Below are 19,750 nucleotides of genomic sequence, written 5' to 3'. Positions count from 1 at the left end.
TAAATACATATCATAAAAATTCCAATTTGCAATTCATAATTACAATTAAGTGTGGTTAATATTGTGTATTTTATATTTGTAATTATTTGCTTTTATTTGCTTCCTCTGTTTTTAACCTATGAAAAGCATCATTAAAATTGTATATAAATAATACTTTCTTTTCCTCCCCCTCCTTATTCTTTTTCTTATTGTTTTTGTTACGATAGACATTATATATACACATTATATACTCACCACCAAGTGTGAGCTCAGTAATAAATGGTCTAATTATGAATGGATAAAATATTATTTATTATATTTGAGATTCTATGGTCTTTGAGATTGTTTTTAATTATAACAACAAGTCAATCAATCAAAATCCAGTTTGTGTGATTATTTAACATAAATATTAAAGCAAATGTTTACAGACTTTCATCCTCCTGTGGCTGTGATTTTATTAGAACATCAGCTGCTTTTCTCACATCTCTTCTGGGTGGTGCTGCCTTTATACCCTCCCCACTGTTAATTATCACAGAGCTGGGGTGTGTGTGTGTGTGTGTGTGTGTGTGTGTGTGTGTGTGTGTGTGTGTGTGTGTGTGTGTGTGTGTGTGTGTGTGTGTGTGTGTGTGTGTGTGTGGGGGTTGATGCTGGGAAACTTACTCTGGGTGTTGTAGCCTGAGGTCACATGCTGTGACTCCTGGTGAGAGGGAGAGAGAAAGCCAGAGGGAAAAGTGGATGAATAAACCAACAGATGTCATTATTGATTTCACCGCGGTACGACGGTGCTATTACACAGAATTCAGATCTTCTCATCTCGCGGCGCCCACACTCCACCTCATTCTTTAAACTCAGTGGCAGGATTAGTGTGGCGCTGGGGGCTGAACGCCTAATGCACTAACAGCTGGGTCCGATTTACCGCCTCTGTGTTTGCATTGTTTTTCCTTTTGACATCACCACCAATTAAGTGTTTTCCATAAGATAAATAAAAGCATGTCATAAAAGCACACTGGCAGATATTGCTGCCATTTCAGAGACAAATGTAGAGTATAACATTTATGTTGGTTTTAATGTGACATATATCCCCTCTATTTACATCACAAGGTGCCATAAACCTTTTTTGTGGGAGTAGTTGAAACTTTTCCATCATCAGTCTTCCGAAGTGGCAGTTCTTTAGTCCCTGCTTTTATTTTGTCTCGCTCCTTGTTAATTACTGTTGTCATTTCTGTACTTTACTTCTCAAACACCTCCTGTCAAACAAACTGTGGGTGGTAATGCATTTCCTTCAAATTACTCTTGATGAAGTTTGGCTTTCTGTAAGTGACATTGTTTTTCTTCCAGTTTCACTCAGTTGTTTTTTAATTATTTACAGCCAAAGGCTTTTTCTCTGCTACCAGAGCCTAAGTGTTTTTAACAGAACTTGGAAAAGCTTTTGTCATCTCAGTGTTGACTGCAAATGTTTTTGAGGAGATGCTCGAGAGCAGCCAAACAAAAGTTGGTACAAATTTAAAAAACGGTTCACACAATGGTGAAATAGTTGCTGTGATCAGTGGATTCACTTAAAAAGTTGAAATAAATCTGCCCAATTAGTTTTTCAACTTTGGAAAAGCTTGACTGTACACATGACAAGTACACGTGCCATTGACCAACAGCAAGGAAACTTGACTGCCGACCTTTAACAGAAAGTAAAAACAGCATCTGGAGGACACTATAGTAGCTTATTTAAGGTTTCTGCTACTTTCAACATGTTGAATTGAAAGAAATACTTTTAAGTTCATGAAATTTAAGAACTGCGTACAACAGATATGAAGGAATATCAGAGTTCCAGAAACAATATATAGCCATAGTCTTTCCCACAGCCAAGCCCAAAGTACTGAGATAAATTCTAATCAGGTTGATTTTAGTGTTCAGTCCACGTTGGTCCTGTTTGTAGTTTTATTACAGTAAACTAATATCTGTATAGTTGACATAAAGTATATGCATGCCGCCAAAACATTGCTTTTAAAAGAAGAAAAAAATTGAAACCATGACAGAAGCAGCATTAAAAACCTTCAGTCGGTTATTTTTATGTATTAAAGACCTATTATTAAGATAAAAAAAAAATGTTCAGACCCTGCAGAAACCCTGTTATTAGCGTAGGTGCACCATCCAATTTTATTTCACCTCCTCAATGGTCCAAACACTTATTAATAAATAGCGTAATCTTAGGGTTTTGCTGAGTGAGATAAAACTGATTATCTCAGTAGTCAGTTACTTGTAATAAATTAATAATAACATATATAATGGAAATGGAAACATTTAACACAACGACTAAGGGCATCACTTATAATACTACAGTAAACACTCGACAACAGTACGTCCACATCTGCACAGCTTGAGACACACAGTGAGGAGGTGAAATCAACATGTGCTCATGAATTAACATTGTAATTTCATTGGCTGTCGAATGCACCACTGTGCGGAATGAGGCAAGAATGAGGTAATCTGATTGGATCACAGCAATCACTGCCGCAGTGATTTTATGAATCAGATCTCATTGGCAGAATGAAGATTTACAATGACAGAACGCAGTTAGTTTTATGGTGAGCCGCCAACAGGCGTAGGAGTTGAAGTGAAGATTTCTCAACTGTTTCACATCTTTTTCCAGTCATCACTGACTCATGCACAGATTAAGATTTAGTCAGAGCCCGGGTAGAAAGCATAACAACAACATTTAAGAAAGCAAACATTACCACGCTTGAAATCCCACATGAATTTTCGCTATTAAAGAGGAGAGTGAACTTATTGTTTCAGTGAATTAAGGGTGTTTGGAATGGGACAGAGATAGTGTGTGCACTTACCTTGTTTGGGATGGGGAACTTTGTCTGGTCAGCCTTCCCAGGAGTGTGTATGGCTGTGAGAGGAGGAGGCCAGGAATGTGTCATCTCCTGAAAACACACACACACATTGTTCCACATTATATTACATTCATTCAATTAATTAATGACAATTTTCTGGCTCAAACGAAATAAAGCACATGACTCTCACTAAATGTATAGGATTTGCTGTCATGTGGTAAGTAACTGTTGAATAACAGAGCATTGGAGCTGAAATTGACTGTTTATGCAACAGTTTAGATGCAGACTAGTCGAGTCAGCATTCAATCAACGTTGTGCAGAGGGATTCCCAACAGAGTGGACTTTAATGTAACTTATAGAATAAACTGAGAGATGCATGGGGAGTTGGTTGCTCACCAGGGATCAGAGCAGAGTGAACTAAACACAGAGTTGTTGAATTACCCCCAAAAAGCTGACTCCAGTCGGCTGCATTACAACCAAGCAGCAGCAGGAGAAGGAGCAGCTCCCTTTGTCAGTTATTCTAATCTCACACACACACACACACACACACACACACACACACACACACACACACACACACACACACACACACACACACACACACACACACACACACACACATCTCATCTCATCTTCACTGGTGTCTATCAAATTATTTGTAAAATATAATGTATCATAACTATCATAACTATCTTAGTTATCCAATCAATTGATTATCAATATTAGTCATTACTACAAATGTTCCGATTTAATCTGTTTCATACAACAGGTTATTAGGTCAAAAGGCTTGGAAGGTCACTGCCATCACAATTTCCCATCATACGTCTCTTCACCCCCTCTGGAGAGGATGACTCATAGTCATCGGATGACTCATGTTTCCGTGTGTTTGCCTGTGTAAGGAAGTGTGTGTGTGAGTGGGAGTGTGTATAAGTCACTGAAGTTTTAGCATGGGTCTATGTGTGTGTCTTAAGTTTTCTCTCTCTACAATTTTAACGCACTTGGCCTGAAGTCACACGGCGCGTTGCTGGGCAACTCTGCTCTGACATCATCACATCTCTCCTGGAAGAGTTTCTCACTGTTTTGACAGGCGGTACTCCAGATGGTGTGTGTATCCGGGCATGTATTTGAATGTGTGTGTGTGTCTGTGTGTGTGTCTACAAATGTGTTACTACTGCCATTGTATGATTAACTCAGTCTGTCACAATGAAACAGATCCACATGTCACTGTTATTATGGTCTAGTTATATGATCCATTATCTAGCATCTATTGTACCACAATAAATAATAAATTCCAGAGTGTGGGTTTAATGATGCTTGATTGGCATCATCAATAATAATAACATAATGATCATAATCATGTTTTCATTACTTTATAATCACCTGAAACTATCTGTATGGTTGTATCTTTGTTTCTTTAAAAGGAGCTCTTTATATCTACATTGGAAGAGGGTTGTCATGGAGTCCGCCATGTTGCACCGCAATGTGTCTGAACGGACAAACCAAACACTGGCTCTAGAGAGGGGCTTTCATGTTTTTAATGTCACCATAGCTTCTTCTACACACAGGAAGAGGTGAGAGGATCTTATTTTTACTGCAGAAATGAACCAGGGGGGGAAATCGGCCAAGAATTATGGCTGTAGTGGATAATGAGCTCAAAAAGACAAAGGCTTACTGTCAGAGGGAAATCATTCTGAGGGCCCGATAGGAGACAGCGTGAGGAGGTTTTATGTTTTACTGATTTTTATGTTTCACTTCTTTACACACATGGCATCTAATAGTGATGGTATCTCACAGAGATTTTCCCAGCAGTAAATGTCGCTCAAAAACGTGGGGTTGGGAGATGGACATTTTCTTAGAAGCAGAATCATCCATTTGTTTGTTAAAGCCAATACTTGACAACAACTGGACAAGACTTCAAATCATATCTAATAGTACTTTTCCCTATCTCTGTTAAATAAGTGACATTACCACTGTTTTGTGCATAACAACAACGTGTTAAGAAAGAAAGTTCTTGATATACTGTATATACTGCATATACTGTTGTAATTTAAATGAATAAAGCCCCACAGTTCTTGACTTGAGGCTGTCAGTGGTGACACAAAATAAACAGATTATATCTGCATCTTTAACCATAAAATGTCCTGGAGTAATCTGCAGACCCCACATAGGACACAAGGCAGGTTAAGACTATACTTGAAAACAGAGGTAACTCATTCAGGGGTAACTTTACGAAGGAAATAATGAAGAAGGTGGAGTGGTGGAGAGTGTGAAGAGTCAAATTGACAACTGGTAAAAATTAGAAGACATTTCCAAAAGAAAGGCTTAAAGTATGAGGCCAAAAACCTGATTTCTGCGGCCACTGTGAACTTGACTTTTGACCACCCCAATGTAATCAGTTAATCTGTGAGTCTAAGTGAACATTTGTGCCAAATTTGAAAGGATCCTCTCGAGGAGATCTTAAGATACGGTTCATGATGCAAAAAGGGGCTTTGTGAGGTCACCGTGACCTTGACCTTTGACCACCAAATTCTAACCAGTGTATTCTTGTGTCCAACGGAAGGTTTGTTTCAACTTTGAAGAACTTCCCTCAAGGTTTTCTGTTCACAAGAATGGAGGGACAACCCCAAAATAGAATGCCTCCGGCCACTGGCTGTCACTGGCACAGGGGCAGACAGTAAAAAGGTGTTTTGCTTTTCAGACCATCCTTGTAGTGCTGATCATCCGTCTTTAGTGGAGACAACATTACATGTTTATAGTTGCCAGCATTTGCTATGCTCCGTGGCAAACAGAGAGTATCCCTTTCATCACATCATAAGGGGTATAAAGGTCTAAATAGACAGTGTAGTCTTCTGAAGGTTTGTAACCAGCGCGAGCAGCTTTGCCTCTGTACACAGTATCTCTCCTTGAATCTCTACTTGATACTGTGAATTATCAAACATCCAAAACAACGTCTCTGAGATAACAGACTTGGAGCTGTGCCGTCACAAAGAGGGAAAGATCAACCGCAGGCCTCCCCTCCGATTCACCTCACCTCACATGCTGAACTCCCTGATCTTTCCACTTGACACGGCTAAAAACATCAGACCGAATTCAATAGCGCACCGATATTATTGACAAAGGCTTTTCATGCAGCTCACAGCACACTATCTGTCACACAGCCTGTTGGCCAGCATATTGATTTGTGAAAGGGAGAGAGAGGTGAGCGACAGAGGGCAGATGGGGATGAAGAGAGGAACACGGACAGACTAAGAGAGAGATAGCACAGTGAGTGATACGACAAAGGTGAGAGGAGAGATAGAGACAAATACAGAGGGGCAGTCAGAGGGTGAGGGAAGAAATAGGTAACCCGACATAAAGCAGTCAGAAAGGCTCTTTGTCTTTATAGCTGCACGTCATCTGACTGCTAGGATGATTAGTGGGGAAACATTTCTGCCTTGACATCTCTCTGAAGTAGCACAGTAACAAAACAAAACAAAAAGACAGCGGACATGAGAGGAAACTGTGGGGAAACTGTGGAAAAAACGTGTTGCTTGATGTGATTTGGATGACACGCACATAGGTAAAGAAGAGGACAGAGAGAAAGTCAGGGGAGAAAAGAAGAAAATTGTGGAAAAGATTTCTGCATGAAGTCATGCTGCAAAAACAAAAACTTGTGCAATCATTGACCAGAGCCAATGGATCTCCTACTCTCTCCCTCTCTTCCTTTTATTTCCCCTATTATTCTTTTGCTCTCTCCCCTCTGTCCTTTTTCCTTAAAGTCAGACTCTCAGGAGACAGATGAAGGTCTTTGTGAGCAAACAGAAAACAGCTGATAATCAGTGCAATTACTCTTGTGTGTGGTTACGTGTGTGTGTGTGTGTGTGTGTGTGTGTGTGTGTGTGTGTGTGTGTGTGTGTGTGTGTGTGTGTGTGTCTGTGTGTGTGTGTGTGTGCCCAAGAAACATACCCGCAAAATCTCTTCAACACAGCTGGAGTCATTTGGAAGGCTGACCTGGAAAAAACAAAGGAGAAAAAAGTGAGACACTGACTTCAACACTATTTATAGCAGCATTACATTCAACACATTCTCACAAGGCAGAGATGCAGTTTACCATGTCAATGTAAGGGTGGTACATTTCAGACAGTGATAGTAAAAAGAAGCTCACTCATTTTCACTTGATAAGGGATAATTATACCAATTCAAATGTATGTTAAACTGTAGCAGTTTTAATGTTTCTAAAGTTGTTGGAAGTCTAAAATTGAAAAGCAGGATCTATGTCAGCATAAGCTGTTCTTGCTTCCAGGGTCAGCTTTACCACAGCGGGAAAATAACTAAATACCAAACGAACGTGGTACTGTGAACCTTTAATTTGAATGGAACCTGTAACAACCGAAACAAATCTAAACTAGTGAGCCAATTACTACGTATATAACCTTGTTTACTAGAGTAGATGAACACATTGAACATTCTTTTCAGTTTTTGTTAAATTCCGAGATGTTGGGGCGATAACTGTCCTGGTAGCACAAGCTCCCTGCATACAGTTGTCAGTCTTCCTGCAGAATGTCTTCCCCCATTCTCTATCCCCATTTCACATGTACTGGCCCGTCAATAAAATGCCTAAAACAAGAACTGCTTTTGTTAGTTTTTTTGCTTCAGCACGTAGAGGAACTTAAAGTTTGATGGGCTAGATTTCTGTGCCTTGTTACAGTTGCTCAATCCTTTCAAGGGGGGTCAGACGACTCATCTATTTCAAAACAACCATTCAAATGACTTTTACTCATTCCTGATGTTGTAATGTTCAAAGACAAAACATTCGTGCCTATTGGTTGTGTAAGAAGAAGTATGGTTAGAATTATATTTAGCCTCCACTTTGTGTGATTTATGAATACTGGCTTGCGTACGTTGGTAAAGAAAAGTAATAGAGGGACATTTTAAAAAATGCGATATTTCAAAAAGCTTTAAATTCCTGTGGTTTGGCGAGAGTTGAGTTAACCACAGAACCATTTCAGCTCCACAATTCCTGGGATTGACTGAGTTTTATTTAAGGAGAAAAAGAGCGTGTTTGAGCTCAGACATATGCAGCTCCTCTGATTGAATTTATCAGTTCAATGGCCACACACTGCTAATCTGTGCCAACATGTGCTCTTGTCAATTAAGTCTTTCTTCGAACAGGAGTGATCTGGACTGGTGAAGTAACATCACGGCAGAGGCCTGCACTACAATTCAGAAAGGTGTGTGACAAGCACAATTTAAATCATCACAGAGGGCGAAACCAAAGTAAAATGTTCATGTCATACAAGTTGAACGAAAATGTGAAGTTAAAAAAGAGATGTTTCTGTAGCTGGAACAGTTTGCTTTGTCAGTTCAGCCAAAGTGCACATTGCTGGTCATGCAAAGTACAGAGTTGCTCTTCCATTTATTCCAAACAAACCATTATTGCTGCTGCTGGAAACACATGACTTTGTTACCTAAAACCTACAAGACCCGGGAAAAAAAGCCCTTTGCCAAATTATAGCTTCCAAAAAGTAATTGAAAACAAAATAAAGCAATTCACTGGGCCAGATCTGGTCTTAGATCAGTCCAACAACAGGCTCATTAAGGGGGAAAGGAGATGAAGGAACAGCACGAGGAAGAAAGGAAACCTAAGAGACTCTGTGGCCGTTTCACTGTAGAGCTCATGTCTAACACATTACTGCACCATAACCTCTGTCACACACCATTACTAAAAGCACTAACATGACCAAAGGAACAATTTAGTAACTCCAATGAGAGGGTTGACATCATAACCCCCCTAAATAACTGACTGTCAAAACAATAATACAATAAAAGTGATTTGGAGTGTGTTGTAGACACATTCTAAACTGCTTGAGCATCAGCACGACAGAGTCAACAGGAAAACAGAGGGGGCAGATGTGTGCTTTAATTTGAGCTAAAACATACAAATCGGAAAACCTGAGCTATGACAACATAAAACAGACGTGCTTAGGGTTAGGGTTGTATTGTTCTTGTACTGACACATCAGCCAGGTCACCAACTGCTGTCATAAGGCATATATATATATATATAAAGTATTATCTTTATTTACGATAATTTTGAGGTTACTTTAAACTGATTCATGCACTGCTGCCCTCCACGGCTTTTTTTTGCACTGGGTTCTCATAGGAAGAAAAGCTAAATTCTATTGGTTGGGGAATTTTGAAAGACTAGAAAGAAAGAAAGAAAGAAATAAAGAAATAAAGAACTGACTTAGCCTCAGTTTTTTTGCTTTTCATGGTCAATGTTTTCAGACCTGCTCTGATCCTGAAAACAGTCTAATTTAATTCAAAACAGATTACGACTTGCATGGAAGTAAATTATACATTCTCAATTATAAATCACAAATTGTATATTTTAAATCATTCATTGTTCACTGCAAAACTTCCTTAATTATACACTGTGAATTATAAAATGTCAATTAGCAACAGTCAACTCTAAAATGCATTGTAAATTGAATATTGTAAATAAGTTGTCAAATAGCATTTTGAATTAAACTGTACATGGTAAATTGACAATAAGCTATTGTTAATTTAAATATTAAATAAACATTGCATTAAAATCAAGTAAAATTTAAATAAAGAAATGGTGGTTAGGTTTTTATAGCGCTGTATTTATTATCTATTTGACATTTTTAGATATAAACCATATGACACTAAGACACATTCTTCCCAAAAGCAATGAGAATGGAGTCTTTGTGCCCAATAAGACATCTGCCATGTCATTTCCCAGTAGTTTCACACAATAACATGCCACATTTGATGGCTTCATACAAAAACATTTAAATGTGATTTCCTACTTCAGCATTAAACACAGCTGGCAGACAAAAATGGAAACACTCATATGATTTCAGGCTCGCTGAGTCTGTCTGTCTATTTCTGTCTCTATCCATCCGTCCATACATCTGTCTCTCCCTGCCTCACTTTCACTATCCCTGTCCATCACTGTTGTGTACTGGAGCATGACACTGATAATACCAGGGTTTAGTGTTTGTTTCCTATTTACAGTATGGGCCTGTAAACCAGATGGCATACTGAATTCATTTTAATAGGCAACACCCTACTTAGGCTTTGAAAAGACAGAGGTCTACTCCAAGCGCAGTGAATAGAAGCTGCCGTAATGGATTATAATGGACATGTGACTCTTACATGTCTTATGTGTGTGTGTGTCTTATAATTGTTCTTACTGTGAGATCACGGTTAATGTCAAGGACTGAGAGATGGAGGGAATATGAAAGAGAAATGAAAGATGAGTGACAGCCCGGGAGGAAGTGCGCAGGAGGAGAAAGGACCACATTTTGAGAGAAAATAGATAGAGAAGAAAAATGAGACCGAGAGAGAGAGAGAGAGAGAGAGAGAGAGAGAGAGAGAGAGAGAGAGAGATTCTGGGGGAAAATATAGCCGAGGCAATTACTGAGGCAGAAATCCTTTCTCTCTGAAATAGCTGCTCAGATAGATAGACGTCTGCACACACAGACACACACACAGACACACACACACACACACACACACACACACACACACACACACACACAAATCTCTCTCTTATACACACATGCACCGACCCAAAAGGCAGATTCACTCACTCATATAGACTCATAGACGGATACAGACGCATACACACCACAGCGTGTATCAACATAGTCAGATTTAGACACATGCATAGTTGTTATTATTGAAGTCAATATTAATAAGTCTACTGTTAATTTTCCTGATTAACTGAATAATTGTTGTTTAATGCACAAGTGTGTTGCTCACACTTAGAAGACATGCACTGTTGAAAGGAAATTTCTGCCAAACATTTGGACATTCAAACACAAATTACATATTGTTATGTTGTTTGAGGTGAAAAAAGTAAAAACAGCCCCTTCAACATTACAAGTGTACCTTCTTCAAATGTTAATAATAATGATAATAATAATAATGGCTTATATTTATATAGCGCCTTTCACAGGACCCAAGGACGCTTGGAAACTGTTAATACACTGTTACTTTAAATTACATCAGTAAGCCCAATGAGTTTATGAAGTTCTGAGTGTTTGTAGGTCATCAAACCTTTAAATATGCCACATAGGACTGGGTAATATTCTCAAAAGTAGTAGAATGTATCAAGATAAAAAAAAGAAAAATCATATCAGTCAAAACCACCACCATCACAGTAAATGTCACATTATTATTATTATTTCAAGTTTAAAGACAGATTTTTGCTCCTGGGTGAAGGTTGTGGTGTTAAACTCTTGTTAATGAGCAGAGACAGACTAAAAGCAAAACATTTTACAAATCTGAGGTGGATCAACTACGTGTTATTACTCCTCACTGTACATAATCTTTTACATATATATTGCACACAAAAAAGATTATCTTCTTAAAACACAACTCTAGTCTTTTATCATCCATCAATCGTCCATACTACAAAAAATAACTGAGCATTATTAGTTCAAACTGCAACTCAACCTCATGTTGATGAACAATAATGAACAGGTATAAACATTGTTGAACTATAAGAGATGGGTTAGTGCTGAGTTTACTCTATGTTATTTTTTTATTAGGGACAGTGAGAATATGTGGATTTCAAAACTAAACCATTGTTTTAACACCTTTACATTTTCTGATGGTTGTGGGAAAATCCTCAGTCTTGTGGTGAGAGAAGTATTGTGTTTCCATAGTTACCAAATCTTTTAGCATTAAAATCTGATCCCTTTGGGTCAGATTTAAAAGTTAAAAAGTAACTTTTGGTTACATTCTGCTTTGCATAAGGCTCAATATGATATGTGCCATTAATGAGAGAATATAATGTATACATTTAAATACAATTTATAATTTAAAAACATGTCATTATTGGGAATTGAGTCAGTTGTTCAAAATGAACATGAACTTCCACAATCTGATTGAACATTGTTATTTTAATCTGTATCAAAAGTTCAATGAATCCCATATCCACAAATCAAACTTTGCCTCATTGAGCATCGACATCCTCTGCACCTAACCCTCGACGAGAGGGAGGCAAAAAAAACTTGAGATAATATCAATAGCTCAATCAATAGCTTGTATAATAAAAACCTTCATAGGGTTAAATTCAGGGATAGTCAGTACCTAGAATAAGGGCTTGTTGTTGGTCCTGACACTCCATTCTGTTTGGCTGAATAGGTTCTTATATTAATTTGTCATATTAGCGAGGAGCCTGTTCACACTGACACAAGCAGCCACTGATAAAATGACATAACAAACACGTTTAATGTGATTCCACTCAAATGATTCCTTTTTATGTGCCTGTGTCTTTTTTGTGTTTCAAATCCACCAGCGTCTTGTTTCTTTTGTACTGGAATTAAAAATCATTAAGAGGTAATTATAGTAATGTGTTTAAGACTGTAGAAACATGCTCTCCTCTGTGTGTGTGTGTGTGTGTGTGAGAGAGAGAGAGAGAGAGAGAGAGAGAGAGAGAGAGAGAGAGAGAGAGAGAGAGAGAGAAACAGAGAGATGAATGACTCAGTGAAAGCATGTGGGATGACAAAACATGAATTAATAAAAACACCCCAAAAGACATTGAGTCTCTTCATGTCAACACAGAGAGATGGTAACATTTGACTTGGAGATAGGCAGGAGCAGAAGATGAAAGCGAAGCGAGGAGACACAAAGAGAGAATGAAGGAGGATAATGAGCAAAGAAAAAGAAAGATGTGCAAAGACAAAGTCAAACAGAATTAAATCTGGAGCCTGATGAATGTAAACACTTTCTCCTGCGCTGTCCTCTGAGTGCTACCAACTCATCCGCTCCTATTTCTCTTTCATTTTAGAACCATTTTCTCAGGATATTTTCTCAGTAAAACGAGGAAGGGGTTTACTTTGTCGGGTAAATTACACAAACTATCTGAACCCTGTCTTCTGGCGCGGTCCTCGTCGTCACCAGGGAGCAGAAAAGCTGTTGCTATTCTGTCACAAAAAATGTCAAAGTCAAATGAAAACTGTCAATCATCCGGTCCGTGCCACTGAAGTTTTGAGTCGTATACGGTTCAGACTGAGGTCCAACAGGGTTTTGGAAAATCTTCAAGGATTTTTTGTCCATGGGCTTCTCGTTTATTCAGTTTCATCTGCTCCTTTTATCATCCATATTTCAGCTGTTTACAGAGCTGGAGTGGCTGCCATCACTGGGATTACCAGCATGCTAGATAGATCACAAGAATTGCCCTCAAAGGACACAGTGTGTGGGTGTGTGTGTGTGGGTGTGTGTGTGTGAGTGAGTGAGTGAGTGAGTGAGAGAGAGAGAGAGAGAGAGAGAGAGAGAGAGAGAGAGAGAGAGAGAGAGAGAGAGAGAGAGAGAGAGAGCATGTCTGTGTGTGATTCAGTTTGTGCATGTTTGAATATGAGTCAGCCTGATAACCTAAAGATTGTTGAGCACATATAAAAAGTAGGTTCATCACCTCATGTGGCCTTTTCACACATTTTTATTGACCTCACATCTCAAACACTGTGGTGCTTCTCTTGTGGTTCTGCACTGCTCTCTCATAAAGAGCACTTCATACGCTTCCTTAACAACATATCAGTGCCTCTCATTGTCACAGTTCTGTAGTCCTCCCTGTGTCTGATGTTGTGATATCACTCTGCTTGAAGCTCAGACTGAGCCACTATATTGAGCTTTGTCTTTGTGATACTGAGCACATGGCCAGTGGCCGACTGAAGAACACATTCTGCTGTGGAGTGGTATTGTAAAGTTTCTAGGAATTCTTTTTCCTAACTGGTCATCACTGTAGATGTATCAGCTGACTCAGCTGACTGTTTGAATCCTGCAGGACGACTGTTGGACACAAAACCAGAAGTGGTGTTGAAATTTGAGGGTAAAAGAAAAGGTTTAATTGAGATTACAATTATTTTCTTGAATAAACAGAAAAGTATGTTTTCTTTCGTTTGATATCACAGAGAAGACAAAATATGACGTATTTTACAGAAGAACACGAATCGGACTGTGGTCTGAACGCTCTGATGAAGCTACATACTTACTCACACTGTAGCCTCTTTTTTGTGTGAACTTGCATGTGCTACCTCTATACATCAGATTCAGCATATTCTCATATATGATGTCAGAATGTGCATTAATCGCAACATGAATGCTCTACTTTTACAGAAAAGTAATCTTTTTATAGATTTTATGTTAATGTTGATTCCATGTTAAATGTCCAACAGCAGCATGCGTCCCTCTCATGTTTCAGCGTTAAGATTGGGTTCTGATGCAGCAGGTTCATGGTTGGATCTGATCCCCAACAGGCAAAACACACAGATTTGTTTGGCTCTGATGCCAATGAATCTTTGATTGCACCTTTTTAATTCTCCTTTCCATTCACTGACGTTCACAGTTGTTTTCACTGGTGAAATGAACTAATGTCACCTTCTAACTGACGTTCGTTCATTTACACTTCGAGCTTGTTCAGTTTAATTGAAGCTGCTCTGTCCAAGCAGCTGATTGAACTCAGTGCTCTCAGATTGTTAGTGTGTGAAAAGACAGATTCTCCAACAGTGACAGTGGCAACTCATGCACTGATCACAGCATGCTAAATAGCCCCTGTTTAATTTATTGTTCAGATAAAATCTGTGTTTTTCACGTATCAGCATCATAGCTGGGAATCAGGAGCTGCTTTACTTGGATTAAGTAGTTTGTGAAAACACATTCGTCGAAATAGGTAAGCTGTTATTTCAGTGTCTATTTAATTTAGTTAATGTCAAAGTTGATTAATCTTAAGGAAACCACTAAACAAGAGGTGATCACAGATATAAACTGAGTCTTTGAATTGCAGTAATTTATAACTTTGGTGACTTTGAAATGATGAATGCTAAATGCTCATTGGTTAAATAAGGGAATTACAGTGGATTTTAATTATAGATTCATTGGTGGAGGAACAACAAACATTTTACTTAAGTAAAAGTACAAATAAATAGACAGACCTGTCTGCTCTGATTGGATCAGTGGATCAAGTCCCTTCTCATTATTGATTACTTCTTAAAAATATAAAAAAACAACTTGCACAACAAATGTAACAACTTGCATTGCAAAAATGTAAGTGGAGTAGAAAGTACAGATATTTGCTCGTAGTGGAGTACAAGTACAGATACATGAAACATGTACTTAGGAACAGTAATGAGGTTAATGTACTTTGTTACATCCCACCATTGACTAGATTCAGAGCTGATAAAATGCTATCACACTGCAACCCCAGAAGAAGTGTTTTAGCTGTGATAAATATCAGCTGACACATTGATATATATTTTGGTGAGAGAACATACACCTTTAATTTATAACATTAATGGCTGCAGGGTCAGAGGAACCTGATGCTGTGCGTGCTGCTGGTTTTCTGGGACACATAAATGGAACAGAGTTATTGTAAGTGTAATTAGTTCTAACTGAGTTTTTCCTGCTATGTGAAGTCAGAACTGCCGTGCTCTCCCTCTGTCGCTTTCATCTACACTAACCGCTTCCTCTCGCCTGAGTTGCCTCTATAGCATTTACAGCCCGGTAAGGTAACGATACATACGAATGCACAAACACACACCCACCGGTTTTCCCTCTTTCTCTCATCTCTTTTCATTTGTTCCCCCCTGTCCCCCCTTTTTCTCTTCCATATCTCTCTCTGTTTTCTCTCTCTCCGTCCCTCTCCCTCTCTTTCTTCATCTCGTGTTCCCCACACCAGGCTGTGGAGAGGCAGATAAGGAGTTGATTTACCATCCAATTAAATGTTGTCATTGAAACATTGCTTCAAATAAGCCTGTCGCTTTCACCCTGCGCTAATTGGCCTTCCACCAGCATGTGCATGCGTTCGGATGTGTCTGAGTCCTTATGTGTGGCGTGTGCGTTCGTCTTTTTGTGTGTATCCAAAGCTGTACTTATGACCAGCAGATTCAGATAACGGCTGTTCCCCACTTAAAGAAAAGGCGCATTTTAAGTTCGAGCTAAGTTTTACCATCCAACAGAGATAAGTGATGAATTTCTATTCAGAAAATTCTGTTAATGAATATTTTTTTCTAATTAACATAAAATGAAATGACTACATGTAATATGAAAAACCACAGAGGATTATCAACAACTCTGCAGCTCTTCAGAGGATAAAACACTTAATGTAGCTTCTAGCATAGTTTAGTTTTACAGCACATATATCATCGATTTAGTCTCACCTCTTACATAACTCTTGTTTCAAATAGTAGACAGCTGTTTTCACAAGAAAACGTTTCAATGAACCAACTCTACACTACCTGCTCTGCACAAGATGGCAGTAAACAAAGGTAGCAGCTGGCTGCCTGGTTATTGGACACCGAAACACAGCAGCTGTATATAAAAAAGGCAAACGTTTGCTAATTTGGCTCATTTATGCTCAAGGTTAGATACGTATATGGAAATGGTCAGAGCCGTCTGTCTGTACTCTGCTTGTCCGTATGTGTGCAAGTCTTCTGAAAGCTTAGCAACACAGACAAAACAGACAAAATTGGAGCAGTGCCACTGGAAATAGTTTGGGGCAGCAGCTTATAGTTCAAGCAAGACAACCATACTTTTTGAGGAGAGACTTTGTGAGTTGGTTAGAGCGAGTGAGTTGGTGTGTTCATGACCTTTCTAACACATGACAGATGCAGAAGTGAAAAAACTAAAAGAAGACAAACATCTCAAGTTAAAAAAGCAGTGCCATACACGTAGAGGACACCAGCGAAGAGAGAGTTTTAGGTGACAAGTGTTGATGTTATCTCCCCAGCAGAATGAATGTGTCTCGGTCGGCCTCTGCCTGCTGCACCACCCCTCACCTGAACACTTCGGAGATTTCTGTTTTGTTGTGAATGTGTGTGAGCGGAAAATCTCCTTCTGCATTGCTCATGTGTGAAAGGCAAACTCTGGAGAAACTGCGCGGACATTCTCCGGAGTTCATGTCTGACAATGGCTAAACATTCCGGCGTAAAGTAAGTAATGGAAGTATGTGGACAGTGACAGTTACGTCGTTTGAAACCGACTTATCTCTTCTTGAATGCAAAGGTGGTTAGCACACACATACATAGTATAAGATTCTTCCTTTTCTCACTTCTCTCTCTCTCGCTATAGGTATATATATATATATATATATATATATATATATATATACACACACACAGTCAAAAGAGAGTTTTTATAGAATTTTAATAAATCCATGGGAAAGCGGTCTCAAAACTCATTTATCAAACATTTAACACTGACTTAGCCATTAAAGGGGGTGAGAGAGGGAGCGAGGAGGATAGATTGAAGAAGAGGAGCTATGATCAATGCCAGTGGACCATGTAATTGCACCAGGAGTGGGTTAGCTGAAAACATTAGCCTTGTTTTCTGATGGATCACATCCTGAAGCCAGCTCGCCAAGCTAAACGCTTCAATCTGTATTAGCACGACCCAGAGTCATCCATCTAAAGGAGCTGTGCCACTAAATTTACCAAAGGTTTCTTACACAATTGATTAGCTGATAGTTAAAATGCTGTGATGAGAAAATAACTGCGATACTTAAAAACTAGTCTTTGCTCTGTTCTTTTGTTGTTCCGGTGAACAAGAGTCAATCTCCTTTTGAAACCAAGTTTGAAATTGTAAAGTTCAACCCTGTGCATTTCTACTGCAGCCGTTTCTTCTCTTGGCTGGATTCCACACATTGATTTGTAGAGAGCACAACGATTTCTTTCACTCAGCGTCTGTACAGAGGCACATACGGTCACATATGAAAAGAAGTACACCACATCATCTCCTCGGCAGCAACAATCATTGGCGCTGACGTTCCATTGAATCATTTTTTTCACCTAGTGCACCGTCAAGCGTGCCGAGACGAGAGTTTCCAGCTCCCTCTCACCCCATTACAGCATCTTTTCAAGCCGCCCTTCTCCGAGAAATACTTCACATCTGTGACAAGTGAAACCTTCCACTTCAAGAACCGTTTTCCCCCCTGTTTTCACATAGATATTTCACAATAATGTCACTAAAAACGTATTGTGTTTCATTGTTTCACATGCGGTCTGTCTTCTGTCTCTGTATTCTTTTTATTAGATTTTGTATTGCATGCTTATCTTTTTACAAAAATCTATCTGGTTCATAACTGCAACTTATTGTCTCATTGGTTGAGTCAGGCACTCGGCAATCCTACAGCAGTTTTGAATTATTTTGACCGATCAAACCTGAAGTTTGAAAAATAATAAAACCAAAGTCCATAATAGGCAACCAACATCAAGGTGCATTACCGCCACCTACTGTGTTGGTGCATCGTACCTGGAGGTACTGCAATACCAGGTCGATGCGTGGAGTGGATGGAGCAAGCCCCTGTTCCATCTCCCTGTTCCAAAAATCATTTCAATATATGGTCCCCGGGTAGGGGGCGTAGGCCACGAGTCATTATATATATCATCATATCAAGTTAGAACAAAACCAGACAAATATCAATCAACTAAACGCCCAAAAGGATCTTGAGACAATAATAAAACAATATAAATAAATATCACAATATAATTTTCATTGATAGTTTAACATATACATATATATTAATATTATGTTAATGTATTGTGCACGCAGTGAAGAGATTAAAAGAATCAGTCTTTGAAACAAATAATAATGTGACATTTATGATGATAATTGTAAATATTGACTGGTGTGAAAAAATTGAATCTGGATGTATTTTTGGGTGTATTTCCACAGGTGTGATCAAGCAACAGACTGAAAACACCTGAGTGGGTAGAATACACCTGTAATAAACCTGGACAACAGCCAGTCAAACTCTTAGTGCTCAACCTCTGTCTTCCCAAAACGTAAAACAACAAATCTCGAGGCCTCGTCATATTGTCATCGTTTTTTTAAGACATGTGACTGATAAAATACATCATTCGCCGAAAAGGATTTATTTAATGTCTCTATCTGCTTCAGAGCTTGAGACTTTTTTTTTTTTTTTTTTACGTCGGCAATTCTTTCAGCTCCTCAGAAAACCCTAAGGTTTTAAGGGGTAATTTTCAACAACACTTAAGTTTTAGAGTGCGTCTTGATTGTTTTCAATCAGCAAAAAAGCGAAAAATAATGAAAAAACTGATCTGTTTTTATTAACCATCCCTCTTTAAATAATAGAGTAACTCCAAGACTGGGTTAGAACTAATTTGTGCTTGAACAAATGTGATTCTGAAAGAATTTGTCTTACTTCCAGAACAGAATCTGAAACTTGCAGTTTCACTACAACTCTTTGTTTCCTGAACAGCTCAGCCTCTGATAAACTATTGAATGCTGCTCTATTTTAAACCCAACGGTTTTTTTTTGTTGCTCAGTCAACTAGAGCAGAGGTATTCTATTATCTGCAGCTGTAAAACTGCAACCTATGGGTATGAGTACATTATAGCATAATGATACTAACAACAACCTCTAGGAGATTTAATTAAATGCTACTAAGATAAACAATAATACTTGAGCCACTTGTGCATCAGCAGCCAAGAAGCAGCACGGTAGTTACTGCTGTTGATGACATCTCTATTATAGGACAAGGGGAGGGAGATTCACCACTGTGATTAATTGTGAACAGAACACCTCCTACACACACACACACACACACACACACACTCAGACACATTCATTGGCAAATAAAAACCCTTTTATAAATAAACATGACACATACACATACACACAGACAAACACACACATTCAGCGCTATATTCATGGGAATAAAGGGGCTTTATATAGTTATACACTCAACTATTTTTTAATTGGTGGAAAGAAGAAAACACATACACACACAGACACACACACACATGCACACACATACACACTTTGCTGCTGAAGCCTAGTTCGCTGAACAGGGAAGAGAGATTGATTGACAGATGTGTGTGTGCATGTGTAGAGGCAAAATTCAAGCTGAGTCTATTTGATTTGTTCTGTTGGCAGGATGTGTTTGAGTGTGTGTTTGTGCGCACTGTG

General features: G+C 38.8%; 1 protein-coding gene and 1 non-coding gene across 5 annotated transcripts in view; both read right to left on the bottom strand.

Annotated features, from left to right (window-relative positions):
* aff2 (AF4/FMR2 family, member 2) overlaps nucleotides 1-19,750 on the bottom strand; it is a 150,429-nt gene that overhangs the window by 60,088 nt on the left and 70,591 nt on the right. For all 4 annotated transcript variants that reach the window (XM_034598016.1, XM_034598018.1, XM_034598017.1 and 1 more), the window contains exons 5-7: nucleotides 6,759-6,803; nucleotides 2,817-2,903; nucleotides 640-676 (exon numbers count right to left, since the gene is read on the bottom strand). In XM_034598016.1, coding sequence (XP_034453907.1) covers nucleotides 640-676; nucleotides 2,817-2,903; nucleotides 6,759-6,803 — 169 coding nt within the window. The remainder of the gene's footprint in view (nucleotides 1-639; nucleotides 677-2,816; nucleotides 2,904-6,758; nucleotides 6,804-19,750) is intronic.
* LOC117769884 lies at nucleotides 18,055-18,238 on the bottom strand. Its single transcript, XR_004615338.1, has one exon. It is a non-coding gene; the product is annotated as a U2 spliceosomal RNA (small nuclear RNA).

The sequence above is a fragment of the Hippoglossus hippoglossus genome, chromosome 10, assembly GCF_009819705.1.
Source record: "Hippoglossus hippoglossus isolate fHipHip1 chromosome 10, fHipHip1.pri, whole genome shotgun sequence".
In the NCBI taxonomy this organism is placed as follows: Eukaryota; Metazoa; Chordata; class Actinopteri; order Pleuronectiformes; family Pleuronectidae; genus Hippoglossus; species Hippoglossus hippoglossus.
Note: the sequence above shows the minus strand (reverse complement) of the source record. Positions and strands in the feature narration are given on the sequence as shown.